General features: G+C 39.3%; 1 protein-coding gene across 3 annotated transcripts; it reads right to left on the reverse strand.

Moving 5' to 3' along the window:
• Positions 1-1080: 1080 nt before the first annotated feature.
• On the reverse strand, positions 1081-21986 carry zgc:171566. 3 transcript variants are annotated; one of them, XM_005469715.4, is made up of 10 exons: positions 21832-21982; positions 21546-21730; positions 20202-20316; positions 16437-16487; positions 15455-15539; positions 15154-15292; positions 14880-14986; positions 4539-4629; positions 3903-4040; positions 1081-2019 (listed from the first exon to the last, which is right to left on the reverse strand). In XM_005469715.4, the coding sequence occupies exons 2-10, from the start codon at positions 21658-21660 to the stop codon at positions 1898-1900; spliced, it is 963 nt and encodes a 320-aa protein (XP_005469772.1). In that variant the 5' UTR covers positions 21661-21730; positions 21832-21982; the 3' UTR covers positions 1081-1897. The 3 variants fall into 3 exon arrangements, with proteins under 3 accessions (XP_005469772.1, XP_025763352.1, XP_025763354.1); XM_025907567.1 differs by having other exon boundaries at positions 21861-21966; XM_025907569.1 differs by lacking the exons at positions 1081-2019; positions 3903-4040; positions 4539-4629 and adding an exon at positions 12309-12754 and having other exon boundaries at positions 21832-21986.
• Positions 21987-25299: the final 3313 nt, after the last annotated feature.

Below are 25299 nucleotides of genomic sequence, written 5' to 3' on the forward strand. Positions count from 1 at the left end.
CATCAATTTTAAAATCCAAAATTAATGTACCATCTGTTTGATTATACTTTGATTGTATATTCCTACTAGCACAATTTAACCCCAGTTAATGTCAATAGAAATATTAAACCTGACAAAAACAACCTGCAAATAATCAGAGAAGCATCATTCTCAGTCAATATGTTTTACAAAATATACCATTTCTTAGTAAAAAATAAAACACTTGGATGCACACCTGTGTCCAAAAGAATACAACCAAGTAGAGGTGAACTTACAACAGATACTGATACCATGTTTTTTTGTTTTTTTTAAGAATAAAGATGCTCTTAAAAAAAAACTGAATACAGTGGTCCCTTGCTATAACGTGGTTCACCTTTCGCGGTGCATGCTTCTTGTTTTTTTTACAGCACATTGTGTACTGCATCCTGGCTGTAGACCATTGTCAATCAATCTGGTCCCGTGTTTCCTGTACAGTACAGAATGCGTTCAGCTTGTCAAATGTACACAAATCTTCGATCGCTAGCAGTGTGACTCTGAAGTGCTGTACAGTATGTTTGTAAGTTTTCTCCCCAACAAACACAACACTGTTGACGAAACGTTTGGTACCGTCAAAGTCAACCGCGGGTGCCTTTGGTTTCATTCTATAATACTGGACTCATTTTTCTACGAAGGTTTGAACTTTGAGAAAAGTGTGAAAATGTTCATGCCTGTCTGAGAAAAGTGTATAAAGTGTGTAGTCAGGGGTTTCACAGCCTTAAAACATCTATAATAATTGTAAAAAATAAAGTTAGCTACTTCGCGGATTTCACCTATTGCGGGTTATTTTTATAACATAACTCCCGCGATAAACGAGGGACCACTGTACTTCAAAATGAGATGGTAGTTAAAATATAATTTTGATGACATATTTAATGGTGGATGACATGAATAAAAATATGAACTACACATTGGGTTGCTGTAAATTAAAGCCGCTAAAATATAAGCGAGTACAGGTAATAAATGTTCTCATTTCTACAAAAAAAAATTCAAAAGTATTATTGTAACAACAGTTTGTTCATAACTGTCAATAATACTGTGCTAATAATAAACATCAACATGACAAATTGGTGAGTCAGTGTTTATTGATCATGCCCATTTCATCTCTTTAGTCTTTGGTTATAAAATATATACTTAAAGTTGGTCCAAAATCTCTTGAGTAAAGAAATTTGCATCACTTGCTCTGTTAAGGTATCTACTCGTTTTTAAGTGCTTTAAGCTCAAAGAAATACATTGGAAAGAAAGAAAAATACATTGGACGTTAGGAATTTATGGTCCCAGACTTGGTTTATGCAAATGATTCAGATAAGACAATTACCTATATACCAAAAATGGTCTCTTAAACTGCAGAAGTAATTTTAATATACCCTAACCCCCAAGCAATGCTGTCAAAAAATAAGGTAAAAGTAGTAAATAAATGAAAATCAAACAAAAAAAAAAGGTTAACGGTATACGTTAAGGATCCTATGGGTGGTTTAAACACATTCTGGAGTAAAAATGATCCGACTAGTAACTCATCCCTCCGCCAAAAAACTGCAAGGTTTATTTGGATTAAAACCAGTGCTAACAACATGTCTTGAAAATACTGCAGGAGAAGAAAAAAAAAAATACACTTATTGAGCCTTTCCTTTTTATTTTTCTGTTTTTCTGTTTTCTCTTAGCAATTTTCCATATTAAATTAATTATTTGGGACTTTATTTGCATTCTGACATATTTTCTGCTAACATTTATCACTACATTTTAATCTGCGTTTTATCTGGGACTTGATTTCTTAGGCCACTGTACGTTGAAACTCTATCAAGTTTAAACCAGAAAATGAACCAAGATTTGACAAACTTGGACTAGGCTGTGACCAGGTATGGGTCATCTTCAGCACTGGTCATCAATCAAAGTAATAATTCTGCACAAAGACAGCATCAAAGCCTCTGTAAACGGGAGAAAAGTTGTAAATGAGAGCTTTGTCCTCCTCATCAGGACTGGGGTAATGATGGTAGTTTTTCATAGCTGGAGGAGAAAAAGGAGGAAAGAAAAGACAACACAAAGTAGTGGAGGAGTTTAATAATACAGCAACAAAGTTACTCTCTTTAAAAAAAAAGTGCTGAATGACTGTTATGCATCAGCAATGACTTAAACATAAATTAACCATTTGCTGCATTAATTCACCAATTCCAAAATGTCTTACCACAACAAACACCTCAAATTTAATCACCGAGTTTAAAATTTCAGTGTTTTGCTCTGCATCAGAACTACTTCTGTTTCTAGGCAATAACGGTGTTTGTTGAATGTACTTTCTTAAAAATATATTTTTATACATACAATATGATCAAATCCAATTTCAGTGAAGGAATCTAGAAAAACAAATGATTAAAAGTTCTAATTTTGAGAGGTATAAAACAAAATATACTGCTCAAAAATTTTTTTTTAAAGGAACACTTTTTAAAATCAGCATCAAACTACCGACTACCATTTTGAGTTGCTGCAATGAAATTTCGGACTAGCATGCCGCATAATTTTTCACTTTGATTTTCTGTGTTTGAATTCAGCAGTTTATAAGTTGATAATTTTAATTTCCATCAAACAATGTGAGATCCTTTAATTCCTAATACACTACCCAATCCATATCAGTATAGATATCAAACATATTTTTTTCCCCTATTGAGATCTGACATGTTTTCAAAGTTTCTTTAATTTTTTTGAGCAGTGCAGAAAAGTGGCCGTAAATCGTAAACATGTTTGGGGATGCTCTCAAATTAAAGCCAAATGTCTGTGCTTCAGTGTTATCTTGGGATTACCTTGGCCTCCAGTAACACTGTGAGGAATTTTGGAGTCATTTTTAAACAGGATACGTCCTTCAATGCAAACATTATAAAATATGTAGGACTGCTTTCTTCCATTTGCGCAATACTACTGTAATTCTTTATTATCAGGATGTCCTGAAAACTCCCTGAAAAGCCTTCAGTTAATCAAAATGCTGCAGCGAGAGTACTGACAGGGACTAGAAAGAGAACATATTTCTCTTATATTGGCTTCTCTTCACTGGCTCCCTGTTAAACCAAGAATTGCATTTAAAATCCTTCTTCTCACATACAAGGTCTTGTATAATCATGCCCCTTCTTATCGTAAAGACCTTATACTACAATATCCCCCCAGTAAAGCATGTCCCTCTCAGTCTGCAGGTTTACTTATGGTTCCTAGGATATTTAAAAGCAGAATGGGAGGTACAGCCTTCAGCTTTCAGGCCCCTCTTCTGTCTCAACCAGCTCCCAGCTTGAATTTTTACTTTTAAGATTAGGGTTAAAACTTTCTTTTTTGACAAAGCTTATAGTTAGCGCTGGATGAGGTGACCCTGAAGCTACCCTTAGTTGTGCTGCAATAAGACCTAGGCTTCCCATGATGCACTGAGCATTTCTCCTTCTCTCACCCCCTTTTCATTCACCACGTGTTTATACACCACTCTGCATTTATTTATTAGTTATTATTATTCTCTGGCTTTCTTCCAAAGCATGTTTTTTTGTCTTGTCTCCCTCCCCTCACCCCCATTGTTGTGGCAGATGACTGAGCCTATTTCTGCCAGTGGTTTCTTTCTGCTAAAAGGGGAGTTTTTCCTTCCCGCTGTTGCCAAAGTGCTTGCTCATAGGGGAGTTGTCTGATTGTTGGGTTTCTCTCCATTATTGTCTTTACCTTACAATATTACAGCAAGTTCCTTGAGGAAACTCTTGTTGTAATTTTGTGCTGTATACTTTAAATAAAATTGAATTGAATCAAATCCTGATTATTTCATTTAAATTCTACTATAGTGATGTGTAGAGGCCAAATGATTAAAAACAAAATACGTGATTGTCGTAATATCTATAGACTTGACTTGGGTTGGACAGACTTTGTGTTACCTTCAGAAACAAAGAAGCTGGCAGTGTAGAAGCTGGCCCTTACAGCAGAGACAGAATGAACCATTCCTGGCTTATCGACCCACTCAAAAGGACTTTTCTCTGGATGCCATTGCACAGCATAAAATGGGTAATGGTTGGCTGAAAACAAGAGACATTATTAATATTGTTATTTCAAATCATTGTCATCAGCACAAACTTTTAAAAAATAGGTTCATCAATACAAAAATATGTCACAGCAAATTTAATTCCAATGTTGCTTCCCTAAAAACAAATTACGGCAGTGGTTCCCAAACTTTTTTTTGCTAGCTAGGCCCCCCTTTGTTTTACAAGAATGTCTTGCCCACCCCTCCCCACCCCGCAGCTCTACGCCCCCCACTTTGGAAACCACTGAATTATGGAGTGATCAATTATATTAAAAACAAGAACAATATGAGTGACTGTCATCAGAGTTTTTCCTGTTGGACTGATCCAAGGTTTCTAGTTGTACAGTGGTGCTGCCATCTGGTGGATAGTTATGCCAAATTTCATGCTGACCTCAGATAATTTTTTGTGTGTGTATGTGTGTTTAAAACAGCAGAATAGAATCCATTATGTAATGCATGGCATGGAAACTACAGGGTAGTTAATAAATGTTACCTTCCATGGTAGAGATGAATTCTTTCTTTCCATCACTGTTAGTGGACAGGATCTTGTAAAACCTCCTGAGTTTGGCATTTCGACTGTAATTCTGTAAATGGAATGGTAAATGATAAATGGACTGGTTCTTATATAGTGCTTTTCTACTCTGAGCACTCAAAGCGCTGTACGCAACTTGCCTCATTCACCCATTCACACAAGCATTTTTTTAAAATACTCTTTCTATGCAAGTGCTTTCTATCTAACATTCACATGCATTCACACTTAAGTGAATGCATCAGAGAGCAACTTGGAGTTAGTATCTTGCCCAAGGATATTTGGCATGCAAACTGGAGCATACGTGGAGGTTAGTAGTAGGTGACCTGCTCTACCACCTGAGGTACAGCCACCCTAAGTGGTTCAAAAACACCAATTATATATTTAATTAGATGCATTTCATAATAAAATAAAATATTTTTTTTATATTTTATTATTCGCAATCTACTGTTTGAACATGTAAAAAAAACTGATTTGTCTTCTAGTGTATTTTACTGTATACAGCAACCATTTGTCCGTAGTACAAATTCCTCTTGTATAGTATTTTTTTTTTTTAATTTTAAATTGGCTCACTTCTTTCTTACTTATCTTTCTTATAAATCTCTAAGTCAATTTTCTTCCTGACCCTTGTGCTGATGTAACATGTGAATTTCCACCAGTGTGGTCTTACTAAAGTCTACATTTATATCTTTAACTGACAGTGAAGTATTTTAATGTTCTTCCTTGTGTTTATTAGATATATTTGTAATTTTCCTTTAATCGTGGGATTTTGTTTTGAAATTCAGAGTAGCGGAAGTAATGCGCAGCATGGACTGAGTTGTGGTGACACAAGAGCAGGTTCTGCAGCTGTAGCACGTACTGCCTTCAAGCTGGACTTAAGGTTTAAGGAACTCATGTAAGTTATGGGGTTAAGTTAGACCCAGTTTGTTTACTTACCTTTGAGAGGAGGTAAGTTTGGCTACAGAAGGCAATGAGGTGTGTTCAGGGTGTCTTTGTTAATTTGAGTTTCGATGAAACTGCCATAAACAGGCTTTTGTTTCTACACCTTTGTTTTGTTTGGGTTTACTGTGATAACCATCATGCAACATGTTTACAATAATAGAGTTAAGTTATTTAATAGCACTAAATATGTGTTAAAATCGAAGTAGTATTATCTTTTATGTTTAAGAAACGGTGATGTTGCTGAATGTAATTGCTTTTTGTTAGATTTGTATTGTGATTGTCATTTATGCTTAGAAATATTTACTCATATATGCTTAGAAGTATATAATCATTTGTAGATTGAAAGAATGTCTCATCCCAGGAGGTCTGTAACAACTCTGTGTAGCATGAAGAGGGGAGTGCGTTCACTCCTCTTCAGAGTGTTCTGGCATAGATCACACACCTCCTAGGAGAGGTCGTATCTTCTCTTGCTGATATATGGTATAGCAAACATACGTATATCTGTTTTAGGCTAAGTGCCTTTTGTTTAGATGGACGGCTCTGGGGAGTCTTCCTGGGGTCACAGTTTGACCCCCACACACAGATACACACATACACACACACACACACACACACACACACAAGGTATTCTTTGTTCACATGCATACCTATGTTATATGTTAATGAACCTATGCATATTCATGTAACCACAATAAAAGAGCAGTGTTACGGGGGAGCGGACGAGAGCAACTGGGGTCAAGCGAAGGAACGGCGCCTGTCCAGTTCTCTCCCGTGCACGTGAAACATTAAGAATGTTGCCTACTCGAGTCTTGCTTGCTGTGTAATCACATTGCCTTCAACGTTCCAGCGAATAGGTTCAAGCTACAAACCTATCATTAATTGGTCCTTCGACGCCGGATCCCTGGAGTCGGCATTCACAGAGGAGAGAACCCTAACGTCAGCGAGACGTGAGAATTTGTCATCGGGCCGGTGGATGAGCTGTCCGTTTTCTCTCCTCGACGAATGACGATCGGCGGGATCCGAGGCTGATATTACACGCTAAGCAACGCCGAGTAAGTTCAAAGAGCCCGACTCTATAACCGTGTGGTTGTGTTGTTCTCCGCCACTTTGTGAGGCATTGAGAAGTTCGCTAGCGATAGGTACAGACCACTTTGTGAGGTACTGTAGTGAGTCCTCCGCCACTTTGTGAGGCGTTGAGTTCTCCGCCACTTTGTGAGGCGTTGAGAAGTTCCGCGGAGTCCAGACTGTGCTGGACAATAGGCCTATTTTGTGTTGTTGTTGTGTGAATGCTGCGGAGCAGGCATGGTCTGTGACACGGTTGTTGTTATCATGGGTTCCCGAGCAAGTAAGACTGCCTCACAGGGAGACAACACATTTTTGCAAGAATTTACTCCCAACAGTGCGAGGTATTTATATTCTCATAACTGTCATGAGCGTAAACTAGTCACGGGAGAATCTCAAATGTTAAAAGTTTTCAGGAAAACGGCAGCCTCGAAGAGCGTGTGGAGAAGGCCAGCCCACATCAGCAGCAGTTAAGCTATGCTCTGGTGAATGGCTTTCCCCCACCCCGTGCTGACACAAAATGTTTAGATGATTCTTTAGATTGCCCTGATCAACAACAGCCTGTGCTCCAGACCATTACTTTAACCAGTTGTTAACAGTAATCTGCATTAAGCTTAAGGTTGCTCAAATTCAGTACAATGACATATGAGATGAAGTAAAATAGGCAAATATTTTAACTAATGAAGTGCATAGAGGCACTTGACCTGTTTGAAAACTGTCATCCTATTATGAGCCATTGTTGAGATATAGAGCACACCTATGAAAACAACTATTATGCTGAACCCTGTGTGAAACAGCTGAAAACTACATGATGGAGAAGCTGAGTTGGATATGAAAGTGTAAGTCTTTGCCACTGTGGGCAAAGCACGCAACCACTGTGTGAGGTTGCGTTGCTGTCTCTTCTGAGCTGATGAGCAAGCTACACATTATCAGATCAGGAGCTGGCTGAGAACTCATCAAAGAAAGGGGAAGAGAACTATGATAACTCGAGTATGTAGCGTATCTGTGAGTTCAGCTTCTTCTTTCAGATGCGCAGCAGTTTTCCTGGATCTTGATTCATGTGTGTAGAGTGTTCATAGCATCAGCATCATGTTTTTGTTTATTTGTTTTGTTGGGTTGAAAAATAAATAAACTTGTGATCATACTTATGGATCACCATGGCACATATCATCAGCCATATGTTTTATTTATGCAGATGGAAAAAAAGTGAGTGTGAATGTGCCTGACGTCGCAGTGTGTGTGTGCGTTGTGTAAATGTAATTGTCAGAAATTGTGAGAGCGGTGATTCTGCAGGTCACCAGCTAGTGTAAAGGAAAAAAAGTGTAGAGTAAAAAACGAGTAAAACAGAGACAAAATCTACATTGTAGATGGAAAATAATAGGAAAAAGGTTTTGTGTTTATTAGCCAAGAACAACTACAATCTCATTTTCTGCTTTTAAGAAAGGAGAGCTCTGTGTGTTGTTTTAAGCAGTGATAAGAATGATCAAAATGTCTCAGTGTGTCACTTGCAGGTGAAGAGCAGACCCGGATCAGTTTTCCATATGCAGCAGTCGGAAGAAAGTTATAGTTTAACATCATTGGAAACATTCAGGCCAATTTCTGCAATTTCTGGCTAATTTATTTACAGCTCCATGTGTCCCTCATCCTCACAAGTGAGCTCTCACTCCTCCCTGAAGACAAGGAATGCAGCCCCAAGAGCAATAACATGGCAGATAAAGAGACAGCAGCAAGTCCTGAGCAAACAGACCCAGCAAGCAGCAGCAGTGTGGACAAACAGCAGTGGAGAAGAAGAGCAAACCATCATCCTGACTGATTGGATGAATGACACTGTGTTTCCAGCAAGCTGCAAATTCACTGTGCTTGTGAAAAGAACGTTTGAGGAGAACTGAGGAGACTGTTGGAGTTTGACATTTGCCGCCTTTGGAGAAAATGGCAAGAAGAGACAGTGGAACACAGGACAAAGCTGAAGAAGAACTGCCGGCTGTTGGACTGTTGAAGTGGGAGAGGACAACAGAGTGAGAGTAAGTAAGGACACAGAGGAATGCTGTTGTTTAATGTGGGAAATCAAAATTTGGGTTAGCAAACCTGGGGAAAAGAAAACTGACTGCTTAAGTGGAAAATTGTGAAGGAGTCTGACATGCATTGACCCTACTAACACAAACAAGAGAGCTCATGAAGATTAGACACCATCTTAAGCATGTGAGTCTGTTTATCATCTTGTCCAAGTCACTTAGTGTGATGAGAAGTGATGCAAAGACCAGTGGACTCATAGCACATTAGTTAGAAAAAAAATGATGACCAATTAATAGCAGAGAAGTGTGTAGGAAAGGCAGCTTTAAGAACATGCCCTGCTGGAGATGCAGCTCCACAGACATCGATTAAACCTGCCTAATAATGAACACACATGCAATGAAAATCAGCTTGTTATCTCTCATCAGTGTTAAAATAGTGTAAATTTAACAGACACTTGTTATCAAATGCTGAATTTATCCAATGCTGACAGTTAACTCTCTAGGTTGCAGGACAACAGTTTAACTTTTGTGGGAAAAGAAAAGATTCTGGTTTGACCAACCAGTGATCACACAATAAATTTAGTTGTTAATATAGTAAATTGGGAGATGCTTTCTGCCTGATTGATGCAGCACAAGTAATTTACTGTATGAGGGAAATTCCATTTTTGTGATAATATTTTGAACATGCATTTCTGTTGTCCTGTCAACTTAGTGGGTTAATAGCTGATAGGCAAACTAGTTGATGGTTCTTAGATTAATGAAAGGTGACTGAATTCTAGTACGAGTGAATGGGATGTGTTGGAATGGAGACTCTAAAACACTGAGTTTCCTGCTGTGATGTGCGAGTGAATCCTGCACCCAGATACACAACTCTGAATACATGAGAACAAACGTCTTTTGCGAAATGCATGACAACATGTCACATGTTTTATGATGACAGGGAAAGAGAAAAGATGAATAAGATGGATCTGTGGCCTAAATGAGTAAAAAGTACAGTCCTGGGGATTAAAATTCATAGCTAATGAGACATGAGGGTTATGTTGTGTGTTGTGCGGCTGATGGTTGGTTTGGAGTTAATCTAGCTGATGATTTTTCTTTTGTTGTGAAGTTGAGCCTGCCAATTAGTATGATGGTATGATAAATCATGCTAATGGTATGATTTACCCTCCTGAGATGAGGAGCATGTGTCATGACTTAACGAGGCCTTTTTATTTTGATACTTTCACAGTGCACTGAAAGTTTTGTTTGATGATCTCTGTTTGAGCAGATCTGCACGATTAGAACGGAAGCGCTATACGACATGTCGTCGAGAAAATTGTTGCAAGTGAGTTTCTCCACATTAAAATGGGCTCAGGAGAAAGTCACTTATTTGGGACAATTAGAAAATAGGTCCCTGCCAAAAAAAGGATTAAGCGAGATAATCCGATCAAAAATTCTTTTTCTTTTTGAAATGACGTCATTTTGCTGAGAAGTGGAAATGAAAATGCGACAATAATTTCCACTGTCAGCAAAGAAAGAATGAATGAATGGATGAATGAATGAGTGAGAGAAAATAAAACTGACTGACTGGTAAAAGCGGACAGAAGCTGACAGACTGACTGACATCACTGTGCGAAGTTAACCCCCACCTGACAAAGGTGCAGATGGATCTATGTGTGTTTCTTTTTACAGGAGCGGAAAGATGGCAGCAACATTCGAGGTTGCGTGATGATTTAACCTTTTAAATGCCACTTTCTGTGTCTGTGAATCTATCAGGGGTGTTATTCACTACCTTGTGTTGCTCACGGAGGTGACTGTGAGAAAGTGTGTATACACCTGCGCAGCGCTAACATTTCTACAGCATTACAGTTCTTCATGTGATTTGATCATGTGATTTATACCAGGATGGCTGGTTGATGTTTTCCTACTACAGGATTTCTGGATTCATGTGTGAAGAAAACTGTGTTTACAGGTTATGAGTTGGTGATGCTGTTACACTGTGTTGTTGGGAAAATGTGAAGGTTACTTTGACGATGTGAATAACATGTGAAACATTCCCTGTGTTGAAACTAGTGTCACTTCTTTCCACAGCTATGGATGGCTAACTTTATGGTCTTTTTATAGCACCTCTGGAACCTGTCAACTTGTGCCTGATCACCAGGATTGTCCATGTGTGTTGCTGATGTTTGTTTTTCTAAGGCTGCGTTCACACCGAACGCGATAGAGGCGAGCGAAAACGCCCTAAACGCCCCTAATTTGACGTGTGTACATTCGCACCTCAACGCGTGTCCAAGAAAAACCCATCGCGCCTCAAAATTGCATCTTTCCACGCGCGTGGACCGGAAATGTGGGAGGAAGTTGTGCCAGATGTGTTGTGCTGCAGATGTCCTCTGAATAAACACATTATCTTGTTAGCGGAAAGGTATTTGTACATCAGTGGGAAAATAGCGGGACAGTAGGCGGGCTTGCTAGCTTTTGCACGGCTTTATCGGGTCAGTCTGAAAATTAAAAAGGAGAATGAATGAACTTACCAGGTTGCCCGATCTCCTCACTTCTGTGCCTCCAAGCTCGGTCCTTTTTATTCCTGTCTCGGTAGAAGTAGCAGCTGGCATCATACAGCTCTGGGTGATTAGCCACGGCAGTGATGAGTTTTTCCTCCATACTGAATGAAGAATGAAGGGCTTTGGTTTGATCTGCCCCTGTGACCTGGTTACAGCCACGTCACCGGCCTTCTGATTGGTTGTCGGGGCGCGATTTGACGCCGGAATTCATATTTTCCAACTCCAGCGGTTGGCGCGGTACGGGCGTGTGCACAAAATGCAACACACAATCTGACACGCGTGGTTTTCTTCGCGAGTCAAACGCGCCCCATGCGGTACACTGACGCGCGTTTCACGGGTTTTGGCGTTTTCGCGACGCAAATCTGCTTCCGCATGTTCGCCGGATGCGCAATCGCGTGTCATCGCGCTCTTTCCATTGACTTTACATGTACACCTGACGCTCTGGCCGCCTCTATCGCGTTCGGTGTGTGCGCACCGTAAGAGTGCATGTAGAGGATTCAGCAGAGACGGACAAGTAACATGAGAAAGCAACTAAGAGATGCAGTGTTTGTGGAATAGTTTGATATGGGGCTCATTAGCTGGCCACTACTGAGCTCCTAGTGTTAAATACATGGAGTGACTTTGCTTAAGGGAAGTCACCGATTACATTAATGTTAACTGAGTACATGGGATGATCCATGTCTGAGGCAAATTATGGTAATAATTGTAGTTTACTGATTTGAGAAAACCTGCACATGATACTTGTCCTGCTGATGCTGAGTGCTTTATTACTCTAATGATACAATTGTTTATAGGTGTGGAGTTTGATTTCACTACCAGATCTTGTTTTCCCGGCCATGATGGTGTGTATGATGGCCCCAGGCGGAGCCAGATGTGAAGCAAACTTATTATGCAAAACACACTAACATCTTTTATTGCAGGGTTATAGGTCCGGGGTGGTGCTGCTCCAGAGGGGGAGATGCCCTGATGTTGCCTGGGACATGATCTAGCTAACCTTTTTCTTTTAGACAGGAATCTGGTTTTGATGAGTTGACTCATGGGAGTGTCCATGCGTCAAGAGGAGGGGTCCAGAATTACAGAGTTACATGAAACTATGTTTTCTATGTTTTCTAAACAATGTTTCTATGATTTTTGTGTGATTAACAGTTAGTCAACGGGTATTAAACCTATGCAAAGTGGTGCATCCATGTTCAGATGAGGCTTTGATGGTCCATAAATGAAGCTCACTGAACTAAAGAATGTGGTTTGATGATGATTGACATGCATTCCAAGGAGGAGTTTTTTCCTCCTAGCAAGGAAATACAGGTGCAGCAGTCAGAGTATTGCTGAAAGGAATCTCCTGAGAAATCTTCTGAGGCCCAGTGAGAAGCAACCCATTCCAGGCATAACCGCGTCCAGGCAGTGGTTGAGGTCAAAGGTCGAGCTGTTTGGGGCCCATTGGGAGATCAGATTCCACAGCCACAGCAAGGACCACGAAGCTGCGTTGGAATGAGAGCTGTGCCAAGGGGGCTTTCCAGAGGCCAACAGAGGAGATTGTGGACGACAGATGGGCACTTGAAGGATGAGGGGAGCGTGCCAAGCTCCACCGACAGAGCAGGGGGAGTTCAAGGATGGCATCATGATTCTGTGAAAAGCACAGGAACCAGAAGCTATGGTGGTGATGATAGCAGTTTCCTATGAACATCACCTAATGCTGTGTCACTATACTGTGCATATGATGGCACACTGAAGACTGCTGGGATCATAACAGCAGTAAGATAACTGGATCCAGTACCCGTTCCACAGAGGGTTTTCCTGCAGAGGATGGACAATGGAGGAGTCATAAATATCCCCCACAGGACAGAGGCCTGAAGTGAGGTGATGGGGGTTGGCAGAGGCCATAAAACTAGAGTACTGAAGAGGTCTGCAGCTTTCACGATAGCTGAGACCCATGTTGACAAACAACAAACTCAATGTATGTTTGAATGTCTATTCTACATACATTTGGACTCTGGTCCTATGAACAGTGATGGAAACAACTGGAAGAGACATTTATGACGCCCTGCAGAACTTAAACCACTCTGCAGAGAGACGTGTGATTTACATGTCTTGCTGAGGAGCACCACCAAGCTGGAGTGTTTTTGAAAATGTTAATTTCTCTTATGACCATTAACAATTCATTTGTTTGCTTGTAGGATGCAGTTTACCATTGTATGAGATCAATGAGAACTTGGATAACTGCTAATATATTTGTCAGACTGTATACGTTTACATATGCTGAGTATAAAAATGTTTGCATTGACACTGTCAGACATGAGGTGATCATAACTGGGTACTTTTCTAGCATAATTGCCAAAAGGGGGGAAATGTTAGATTTGTATTGTGATTGTCATTTATGCTTAGAAATATTTACTCATATATGCTTAGAAGTATATAATCATTTGTAGATTGAAAGAATGTCTCATCCCAGGAGGTCTGTAACAACTCTGTGTAGCATGAAGAGGGGAGTGCGTTCACTCCTCTTCAGAGTGTTCTGGCATAGATCACACACCTCCTAGGAGAGGTCGTATCTTCTCTTGCTGATATATGGTATAGCAAACATACGTATATCTGTTTTAGGCTAAGTGCCTTTTGTTTAGATGGACGGCTCTGGGGAGTCTTCCTGGGGTCACAGTTTGACCCCCACACACAGATACACACATACACACACACACACACACACACACACACACAAGGTATTCTTTGTTCACATGCATACCTATGTCATATGTTAATGAACCTATGCATATTCATGTAACCACAATAAAAGAGCAGTGTTACGGGGGAGCGGACGAGAGCAACTGGGGTCAAGCGAAGGAACGGCGCCTGTCCAGTTCTCTCCCGTGCACGTGAAACATTAAGAATGTTGCCTACTCGAGTCTTGCTTGCTGTGTAATCACATTGCCTTCAACGTTCCAGCGAATAGGTTCAAGCTACAAACCTATCACTTTTGTTTGGTTAGTTCTCACGATGATGACGATGCTGAGTGATCCTGTCACTGAACGCTGAATAAATCATCTGTAAACAAGAACTTGTCCATGTGGTGGCTGACGGGAGCAACAATATCGGTCCACTTTTAGACTTGTTGAAAGACAAATGTGGAGCCTCATTCTGGACCTTCTGCAGATGTTTCATGTGCGTGTTTGCAATTTATTTCTAACATCACCAAAATTTGAGATACAAGTCAATAATTTATTTGGTCAAAAGAAGAGCAATTAGAGCACATGTTCAGTCTCCATTTATATAAATTATATGTACTATGCGGAAGATGATGATTTCTTATCGCCACACATTCATGGAAAAAAGCTTAAATTTCAGCTCCTTTGTTGCTGAGGTGCACTGTCATGTTAGTATGCTAAAGTAGAAAACTCAACATAGTTTATGCTTATGTTTATTTTCCACCCATAAGTACTTGACCAGAAACTTGTAGTAATATCCAATTTCCCCGGTTAATTCATGTAAGATGGTATGCTTTTGGACAGTTTGAACAGTTTTCAAAGGTGTTTCAGGTGTTTCTTGGTTTAAGTACGATGGTACTTATGAGACTGTATTAAAAAAAAAAAAAACAACAACAAAAAAAAAAAAACAGATCCCTTGCAACCTGTTCTACTTCCATTAACAGATTAGTATATAATAAACATTTTAAAAGTTTCAGAAAAAAAAACAATAAAACAAAAAAACTTCACCTATGACGGGAAGAAAAAAAAAAAAAAGAGAGAAGCAGAAAATACCTGCATGGAGAGACTCCAACTGTGGAAGTTTGCAGTGATGTTTTCATTAGCCAAAGACCGCAGCAAATCTTTGGGAAAATTCCGGAATAATCGGCTAGATGGGGCCACTAGCGGATGGATACAGATTTGTGTCACAGAGAATGACATGGAGTATATTTTCATGGAATAAATATATAAAAATGTGCTAATTTGAATGACTCTGAAAGAATGTAAGCCAACTTGTATCTAATCTGACAAAACAACCAAATGGAATAACAGAAAGTAACAGAAAAACCTGATGTGAGTGTCAGAGGTAGAGCCACAGCCTTGGTATCAGTAAGCGTGAGGAGGTTTTTGTTGGCAGTCAGGACAGTGAGCTGCTGGAAGCCCTGGCAGGTTCCCCAAATAGGAAAGTAGTCTCCAGCATCATTGGCCTGCAGGACCAAGGTGTGAATAAAGACAAGGTACCAATAAATGAAGGCAATGGCCATTATTTTTAAGCCTAAATCTTTAGATAGCTCTAAAGATTTAGGCATATAAAAAAAATATCAGGGTAGTCAGTCCCGATAAACAGTTAAACAAATCAAAACCCATACCTTCAGAGCCAAGTTGTAAAAGATCTTGGCAGCTCGACTGAACTGTGACGTCTGAAGATCTACATCTCCACCTGGCAACAACAACCTGAGGAGCCACAATTTAGACAAATAAGCTAGGAGGTCCTTCAATGGAATTGTGACTACCTTTTCAAATTTGTGTAAAAGCAATAAGTACAATGCCTTCAAATGTAACTCTTAATATCTCATGTGTAAAATTACAACCAAATACCAGTGAGCATATAGAAATGTTAAAGCCAGACATCATAGATACTAGAACAAAGGTCTGAATAACTTCTAACAAAACTGGATGGATGCAACTGATGTGCAGCAGTGAGGAAAATTTTTTAACACTTAAATTGTGTGCAGTTATATCATGCCTTTTGAACATACAGCTAAGCTTCATATTTCTGTCTATTTCATTAGAATATACCTTTCATTCACCAAATCACATGCCAATAGGAAATGAGTCATTATCATGAAAACTAACATGAGGTTCAGTGACTGTCAGGTTTGCCAACAACCTGTTCTCTATCATGCTTAGACTCTCCACCCTACATATGATGTGTGTAACAAGGGAATGATCCCCACAGCGCAGCTGATGTGGCTACTTGTTAAGGCACAGCACAGGTGGTGGTCTAATAACATGAATTGACACTGTAGCTATTAAAGCACTATGTGCCTGTAGCTTCTTTGGTTAACCTTGAGTGGAATATCTTTCTAAATGGCCTGGAGTCAGAAAGATATTCTCTCCACTCAGAGAACCTTGGTTACAAGGTAATCAACCAGTCTACAACCTAAGCCTTGACCACCCTCTGAAGCTTATGAGCCAATCCAATAACCTATGTTGCTGCAATATAACATAAAGAAAGCTTGCAGTACAAATTAAGTGTAAATAAAGATAATATCTGTTTAAGACCTACGATAACACCTTATTCGAACTACAACAAAATGCATTCAGTATGAAAGACAACAGTCAACTTACCCATTTATTGAGTTAAATATCTTGGCGTACTCTTCTTCTGTGCGATTGATTCTGTTAAAAAAAACAAAACAAAAAAACAAGCAAATGTAAGAAGTAAACTCCTTGCCTATGAAGGAAAATCAAATTAGTTATTAATCACATTTGAGGAACACTACTCTTATCAGACAATTCATTTAGTCAGGTTTAAAATTATAGATAAAAAAAACAAAACAAATAAATACAAATAAAAAGCAAACCTGAAAAATAAAGAAACCTTACAGAAGAATCTCCAATCCCAATTCACTCCATAAACATTAGAAGAATTACATATTTTGTTTTCTAGAATTTTGCCTGTACATACCATGATGATAGATTAAATTAAATACTCAAGATAAAAACACAGCACAGATTTTTGGCTTTTATTTAAGATGTTAACAAAAAGTAAGGCATTAATTGCTTAGGAATTATAGCTATATTTATATATCCTGATCAGGCATAAAGTTAAGACCACCTGTGTAATTGTGTTAAGGCCCCCCCCCTTTTGCTGTCAAAAGAGCCTAGACTCAACAAAGCATGGACTCAACTCCTGAAGGTGTGTTATGATATCTGGCACCAAGATGTTAGTAACAAGTCCTGTTAAGTCCTGTAAGTTGGAGGTTGGGGCTCCCTGGATTGGATTTGTCTAGTTTGTCCCACAGCTGCTTTATTGAATTTAGATGCGGGGAATTTGAAGACCTGGTCAGTATCTCAAAGTCATTGTTGTGCTCCTCAAACCATTCCTGAACCATTTTTGTTTCGTGACAGTGCGCATTATCTTGGTGAAAAAGTTACTAGCTACCAGGGAATACAGTTTCCATCAAAGGGTCTACATGGTCTGTAACAATCCAAATTTATTTATAAAGCACTTTAAAATACCCAGCACAGGACCAAAGTGCTGTACAGTAAATAACTTAAACAATGCAATGTTAGCAATGCTTAGGTAGTTGGTATGTGCCCAAGTAGCATCCACATGGACCCAAGGATATCACCCCCAAAGCATCACACTGCCTCTGCCAGCTTGTTTTATATGCTTTTGGGCCTTTCATCGACACGTAAACGGCATTTTGGATCACTGAAAACTGAGATTCTTAAAAACTCCTGCCAGGGTGCAGTTTTCAAAAAGTCCGTTTTTGCATTTATCTGTGGACGAGGAAAACGGAGATTTAGTCACGCAACGTCAAAGGTGTGCGCCTTTTTTGATGTCACGCTGCGCGCCACATTATTGTTTACGTGAGATGAATTTCTACAATGGCAGATAAAGACAAAAATACTGTTGCTGTTACTATCTGTAGTTTTTACATGCTCGCATATACGCACGCAGTTACTGTCCCTCCATTCAGAAAGACAGAGCTGTCAGAGTGAACTTCGGACATGGCTTCTACATTCAACACAGACGCTCTCACAACCCAAATCCCGATGTCATCGTCGGTTTTGAATAAAAATTTTTTTAAATAAATTTATGTATGATGTATGCATTTTTTCTATTCCTAAGTTGTGAGTCTACACAAGCCATATCTCAGAGCGCTGAGAGTTATGATTACGAATCAGACTAATGTAAAGTTTTCAGTTTATTTCTTTATTGAATAAACTCTGGCCAAGAGAGCCAGTGAGACAAAATCCAAAATACTGTCTTTAGTTATTGACATTTGAAATGATAAAGGCACTTGAAAAGTAACACAAAATTAGCTGCCTTTCCAGAAAAAACACAAAAACTTTTCAGAAGTACAAAACCCTGTTTACGCTTTTTCTCCCAGGCTTCTAGACTTCCGATTGGCCAACATTTCTTCATGGTTAGGATTTGGCATGTTCTTGACAGCATTTGACTTCGTTTTTTGCGTTTACATGTGGACGGAAATATTTTTTCGAAACTGCACGTGTGGACGGGATTTTTTTATTTTTTTTTTACTAAAATGGAAAATCTCTGTCTTCAAAAATACCCATGTACGTGTGGACGCACCCTTAAATAACAGAAAACAAAACCATCTTTATGGTGTAATTATTTTACATGTATTTGTTTTTTGTTTTTTTTAACTGTGTAAGAATATTCAACATGCCTCTCTGTGCAAAATGGGTTTAAAAACATAAACAACTGTGGGATACTGTTTGTCCGTGATTTGTACATGGGGAACAATTTGTTGCAGGATCAGCTTGATATTATTTGTATCCCACTGTAACTTTACTGTATAAAGAGCTAACATCTCCAATATTTCAGGAGTAGTTAGTCATTATAAGATGTGTTTGTGAACTAAAAATCAAGAATGTGGGATACTGTTTGTCCGTGAAACAAATTCTGTTGGGGATACCTACCTTGGCACCACCGTTGTGCAGGTGAAGCCAAAGGCAAGATATGCTTCATCATATTTTCTAGTCTTTGGCTTGTTGTTGGTTTGGAAGCATATTTGGCGGTGCTTCACCTGTGCATTACGCTAGCAGGGTCCAAGCATTCTTTTTTCTTTTTTTTTTTTAATCCATACCACGCCCCCCACTTCGGGAATCACTGCCCTAGCAGGTGCCATAATGAAGAGATAATCAGTGTTATTTACTTATGTTAGTGGTCATAATGTTATGTCTGATTGGTGTATAGTCTACAACCAAGAGATGCTTTCATAAATGTAAGTACAGAGTGTTTAAAACATGGTGCAAACCACTGGTTATACTGAAGAACAAAAAGGCCAGGTGAGAAAACATCTAAAAAAGTTTGGCCATGTTCTGCAATACAATTCTTTAAACAGATATGCAAGATACTGCGAAAGCAACCCAGATGTATCATGAAGCAAAAAAACTGGGATACTCTTCACTGACCTGGCCAGTCACCTGTCAGCCCAACAGAGCATACCTTTAAGTTACTGCAGACAAACTCAAGGCAGAGAGAGCCACAAACAAGCAACAACTGAAAGCAGCTACAATTAGATGACGTCAGGATGGAGCATACTGATACTATTGTTTTATTATAACAATGTGCCTAAAACCTTAAATGCTACAAAGAGAAAGAAATGAAAGCCTAACTGCCAATATTTAGTTAAAAAAAAAAAAAAATTATACATATATATATATATATATATATATATATATATATATATATATATATATATATATATATATAGCATTGCTTGCTAGCACACGTGCCACTTAATACCATAGACACAAGAATTACTATTTTGTATTACTTCTACCAGGCCATTTAAAGGAATCTTGTTGTTTGGCATAATGTCATTTGCATTCCAAAGATACCACCATTTAAATTTTGATTAACAGCTAAATCATGAACTTTCATGATGTGTTATAATCCAAACAAGGTGGAATATCATTATCAGTAAATCAGTAAAAAGAAAAGAAGTATGATGAATTACTAAACATATAATGTGCATTAAGTGGCATGTGGCTCAAACAGTACTGAGATTATTGCAATGAATTGAGTCAGAGCCAATTTCTTAAATACCCAAAACATTTGTTTTGTACAGACAATTAGTCAAAAAAAAAGCACTTATTAGAAAACATATACAATTAAATGACTACTGTGTAAAACAAGAAGTTGTGTGGTCAAGTAATGAATTTTCGTTTTGTATGCAAATCATATGTGAATTGTAAGAGTGCTTCAAGGGGTGCTGAAAGAGACAGAGTAAATGCATATAAGAAATACACAGCAAACACAGAGAGGTCATGGAGGGACCTGATGACCACAGGTTGGTCTTGGTGCAAACAAGTATTATTAAGGATAATTTCCTTGAACTCATCTAACTTTCTTACCGAATAGGTACAACCCTGGCCCCAGCAGCCTCTAGGTATTTGACATAGGAGGCAGCTATGTAAGAAGATCCACGAGCAAACTGGTCCCATGGAAGGTTTTCCTGTGCCAACACACCTAGCAAGAACATAAGACACATGATATAACAGATATAATGAGGAAGCAGAACACAAACAGTTAAGCAGAAACAAAAGTGAAAATGTTGTTTAACCATGGTTAAAGTTAAAAAGTTCACTAAAAGGATGGATTTAGACAGGACTGTCATACTAAAAATGCCTAAAAAATTAAAATAATACAACCCACCAAGGAGTCACTTATCCTAATTTCTTTTCTGTGTACATAGTTGAAAGTGAACAAAGTAACAAATTTTGTATAATATGATGTTTTATTTTGGGCTATCCTTTTTAAAAGAACACACCGAGTATTGTAAAATTAGATTAATAAGGCCTTTATCAAAAACAATCACTTCAATTACTAATGAAGTGAGATAATCTAATGAGTAAGCACAACAATACTATTAAACTATAAATTAAAAGAAGAAAAGAGAGAAGCTAAGGGGTGGAAGTGAAAGCAGTGGAAGCAGCAGTCGACAGTTCATTGAGACCTCAAATTCATTTCTTTTTGTTTCTAAGGGCACAGATATTCAAATGCCCCTGTGAACGCCAGTTGTTGTTTATCTTCTTTATCTGAACATCGCTCAAATTTATCTGTGAATCGTGATATGATTTTATTCTTTCAAATGTAGCCAAAGCTGAAGTTATTGTTAGACTTAAAATCTTGTGTCTAACCAGCTACTTCCTCAAATTGAAATCTGAGTTGAATTGAATTTAGCAATGAAACAGGTTGGGTGCATTACAACAAAATTAGGTTCTCTGGCAAAGTGCAACATTAAAACTTGTTGATCCGAAACATAGCCTCAATTAAAGGACAGGTCAAAAATACGTCCCAAGTGGGGTTAAAAGCAATTGGTTAAATATAATCAATTTTCTTATGGTTATTGATAGCATCAACACCATTAAACTTAAGAATGAACAACATATAATGAAAATGTGACTTGCACTGATTTTTCCCCAAATATTGTACCATGGCAATAAACACAAAGCAGACATCTTGAGAAGACAACCAAAAGTCTATGATCGAAAACATAATAATATCTCAATATAACAGCGCGTAAACCAATCCACAGGGAAGACATTCCTCACTCACCCCCCAATCCGTGTAACACACCTTTTCTCGAACGTTCCAGACGAGAATTACATAAGAGCCTTCAACTATCCACGTGTATAGCCGACTTCTACGGGGATCAGTACATACTAAATACTACCGTTCATGTGACCAAATCTTACCGATAATTGGTCGGTAATTGAGCTGCTGGCGGGTTCTTCCTACAGCACACAGAGCGGGTGAGCACCAGAGGCAGGCGATCAGCACCGCGAACACTGCTGCAGCTGTTCGAGGCATTCAAAACACCGCGCACAATTCCTAACACAAAACCGCTGGAGGGGGCAATGGATCTCAGCTGGATTGCAGGCTGGAAATGAAAGATTACAAAAGTTTGTTGCTGTTTTGCCTGTTAAAATAACAAACAGCTGACAAAAAGGCTAAAGCGTTCATTAAAATGAGCAAAATTACAAAGAAGCAATCCCAGAAATGATGCTTTCCTCCGGGTGCTGATGCTGTGCTCCAGGAGGTCGTCCTCGCAGTCCTCCCACTTTCCTTGGTCTGTATTCTGAGGTGTTCCGACTATCAAGTCAGTCACGTGTGGCACTCGCCTGCAAAGAGCAACGTCATCCCGAGTAGCCTCCTCCTTTCTGACGCGTTCCCATTAAAAAGACAGAGATAGCGCGATGAGACGGCACCGTCAGACTCCTCCTCTACACAGGTACAGTTAAATACTGGGCGTGGGGGTTTTAACAAGGAGAAACGCTGACCATGCATGAGTCAGCTAAGACCAAATAGATTGCAGAATAACAGAGATGAGTATAATTAAATGCAAAGTCACCCGAAAGCATGTGGAAGTGTAATCCACAATGCAATTGCAGAAAAAAAAAAAGCAAATGAATATCCCCAAAGTTCGATTCTGTTAATCTGGACGTAGCGTTTTCAGTGGGAGAAACGTTTCGTCACTCATCCAAGTGACTTCTTCAGTCTCAGCTGACTGCAGGTTTTCCCAATCTTATAAACAGTACATTTGCATAATGACTGAAACCAGCCCACAGAAGGAACAATGGGCTGGGAGGTCAGTTCCTTGATCATGCATGACCATTGATCAACAACCACTGATCAAAGCTCATTGATCAAAGACCTCTGATCAATGGCCATGAGTACCATTCACAGAGAGCTGGGGAATGGCTGCAATCACAGCATTGTAAGATGGCGAAAGATGTACCCTTAGGCCCCCTCCTCGATTCAAAGATAGTCTTTCCCTTTTCGCGTAAATGGCCTCCTTGACTCTGCGAAACCACCATTCCTTCCTGTCCAGAATGTGTACATCCTCATCCTTGAAAGAGTGTCCACTGGCCTGTAGGTTTAAATATACTGCGGCGTCCTGGCCTGACGAGGTGAAAAATAATGGTAAATGGTAAATGGCCTGTATTTATATAGCGCTTTAAATAATTAAATAATAATAATAATAATAATAACATGATAATAAAAATAAATAATAATAATAAAAGGAAAATGATAAAACAGATAAATCCACTCACAACAATTCTTGTTTTTATCCTTAGAGCCTCAGTGTGTCAAACCCTTCCAGTGGCTACACCTGCTTGACCTCCACCACTACCAACAGAGATAGCACGGGGCCACACTGGTAGATTCTTCTACTGACTGATAATCCACCGCAGGGAGTTTTACATCAACAAGCTGATTTATCAGAAACCTCCCTGACCTACCTTCGCCTTTTGTACCATAGCCCATCACACCCAACAGTGATGTGGAGACCTTTCAGCTGTCCCTCATATGGTTGAAGTGGAGGGCTCCAATTGACTCCATGCAAAAAAATGGATGATGAGTCTCTTCAAAAATGTTATACTCAACTGAGTGCAGTGTTCACTACAGACATTACGACTGATCGCCCTGTAGACCTGAGCAATGAGATTACTACCTCAGAAACCCACGTGAGAAACAGTTCTTCATAATCTCTGAGGGGAGATGGCCACAAAGATTAGTTGTATTTCTTGGAAAGAGGCCAACTAGAGGAGGTCAGGCATCATGTCGTTCATGTTAAGATTAACCTCAAAGTCTAGCAGAAGGAAAAGGAGAAAATGAAAATGAAAACAAAACAAAAAAAGAACTCCATATGGCAGCCCTAACCAAGCATCAAGCTCCTGACTGGGGAAGAGGCGGCTAGAAAACAGAAAGATTTGACCCAAACAGCTGAGCTAAAGACTGCTCCAACACAGACAACACTGCTGATTACAAGGATGGCAAAGCTGGGGGGACGCACAGGACAAACGCGAACCTACTCTGCCTCAGGTGACTCTAGAAGTTGATAGCATCACACCCACAGCACACACAGATGATAGCATACAGCCTATGTTCACACCTGTAACATAAGCTATTCCCTATACCTGAAAGACAAATTCGGTCTCTCTAACTCCTCCACAGGTCAGTTTTCACTCTGTCCGGCCGTCAGGACACACGGTATGAGAAAATTTTACTTTATCTCTTGCATGTAATAATGAATTAGAGGAAATCTAAATTTAAATATGCACTTTGCCTTTTACTTGCTGTCAGGCATTTTTAATAAGCTATGATTTATTGTGCTGGGGTATCAGATTATTTTGACCCCTGAGGACCTCAATGTAGTTAAACCTGAAGGGTCTGAGCCTCTCTCTCTCTCTCTCTCTCTCTCTCTCACTCAGTCAGCTATTATTACCTTATCAATGTAGACCCACAGCTGAAAAGATAAGTGACCTATTTTGGAGGCAAAAAAAAGGTCTACCACACACACTAGGGTAGTTAGATTTTACTAGAACTAAACTAAATAATTTAAAGAGGATATATTCATAGTTTTAATATATGTTTGTTTGGTAAAAAAAAAAAAAAATCTGTTGTCACAGCTTACATGATCAGAGTTTGAAGCACATGTTTACTGAGAGTTTGGATGTCTACAAGACTATGAGACAGCCGCTTTCCAAAGGTTCTGTATTTTAATTGTAATACCTTGTGACGTCGGACCCCAACACACGCACACACACACACACCGTGGGTATGGTGACACACACTTATTTTATTATAGCTGTGCTTTCAGCCTAAACACATGGGACACAGACACTCCCGCTCAGTGGTCACTCCGCTCTCCTTCCTCAACTGTCTCAACACTGAAACATAAGAAGAGTCACAATCAGTCACCCCGCCTCCGCACCGCCCCGGAGCTCACCGTGCCACCCCTCCTCTGCAGCGGGCCAGAGACCACACCCGTGCCACATACCTATACTGAGTTTCTTTAAATTTTGCCTGTGTGTGCCCTCCCTAGCATAATCATTAAAAAAAACGCAAAAACGAAGCATTTACAGACTAACTGAAAACAACAAAGTTAAAGGAGAAATAGCTAGACAAACTAATTACAAAATGCACACACACACACACACATTGAGAGCAATTGTACCCTTATTCTTATATCTCTATGGGAGAAGATGGGGACTTTGAGAAACAGTACTACAAACTCTTTGCTTTACTATAACAAGTTTGTTTGAACGAGAACATAAATGTGCAGCTAACACACACACACACTTTAACATTTTTGATGTATCAAAATCTGGTCGTTGTGTGTGAGAAGTGACCTGTGTTTAGGTACGACTTTATCGCGACAGAGCAGCAAGGTGTGATAGACTGATTTACCTGTGTGCATTATGTATGAACTAAATGATTAATGTCTTGATATGTCTTATATATGCATACCTAAGTCTGGCAAAAAGCAGACACCACTAACTATGAAAGACAAGATGCAGAATGAGGATCTCATCTGAGCTTGATTGATGGTTCTCTCTTAGCTCGGTTGGTTCCAGTGAGTCACACCTGATTCCGAGTGATAGCCTGAATTATACTCTACTCCTGACTGGGTCCCTACTTATAATCCAGTAAGGAGTAGAGTAC

This window comes from Oreochromis niloticus, linkage group LG5 (genome assembly GCF_001858045.2).
Source record: "Oreochromis niloticus isolate F11D_XX linkage group LG5, O_niloticus_UMD_NMBU, whole genome shotgun sequence".
Lineage (NCBI taxonomy): Eukaryota > Metazoa > Chordata > Actinopteri > Cichliformes > Cichlidae > Oreochromis > Oreochromis niloticus.

Bases quoted from the DNA above. Each gene is read 5' to 3' on its own strand.
- zgc:171566 (XM_005469715.4), bottom strand. From the start codon at position 21,660: ATGCCTCGAACAGCTGCAGCAGTGTTCGCGGTGCTGATCGCCTGCCTC. The intron at 20,317-21,545 runs GTAAGATTTGGT...TGTTCTTGCTAG, and splicing joins CAATTACCGACCAATTATCG to GTGTGTTGGCACAGGAAAAC. The intron at 4,041-4,538 runs GTAACATTTATT...TCTTGTTTTCAG, and splicing joins ATTCATCTCTACCATGGAAG to CCAACCATTACCCATTTTAT.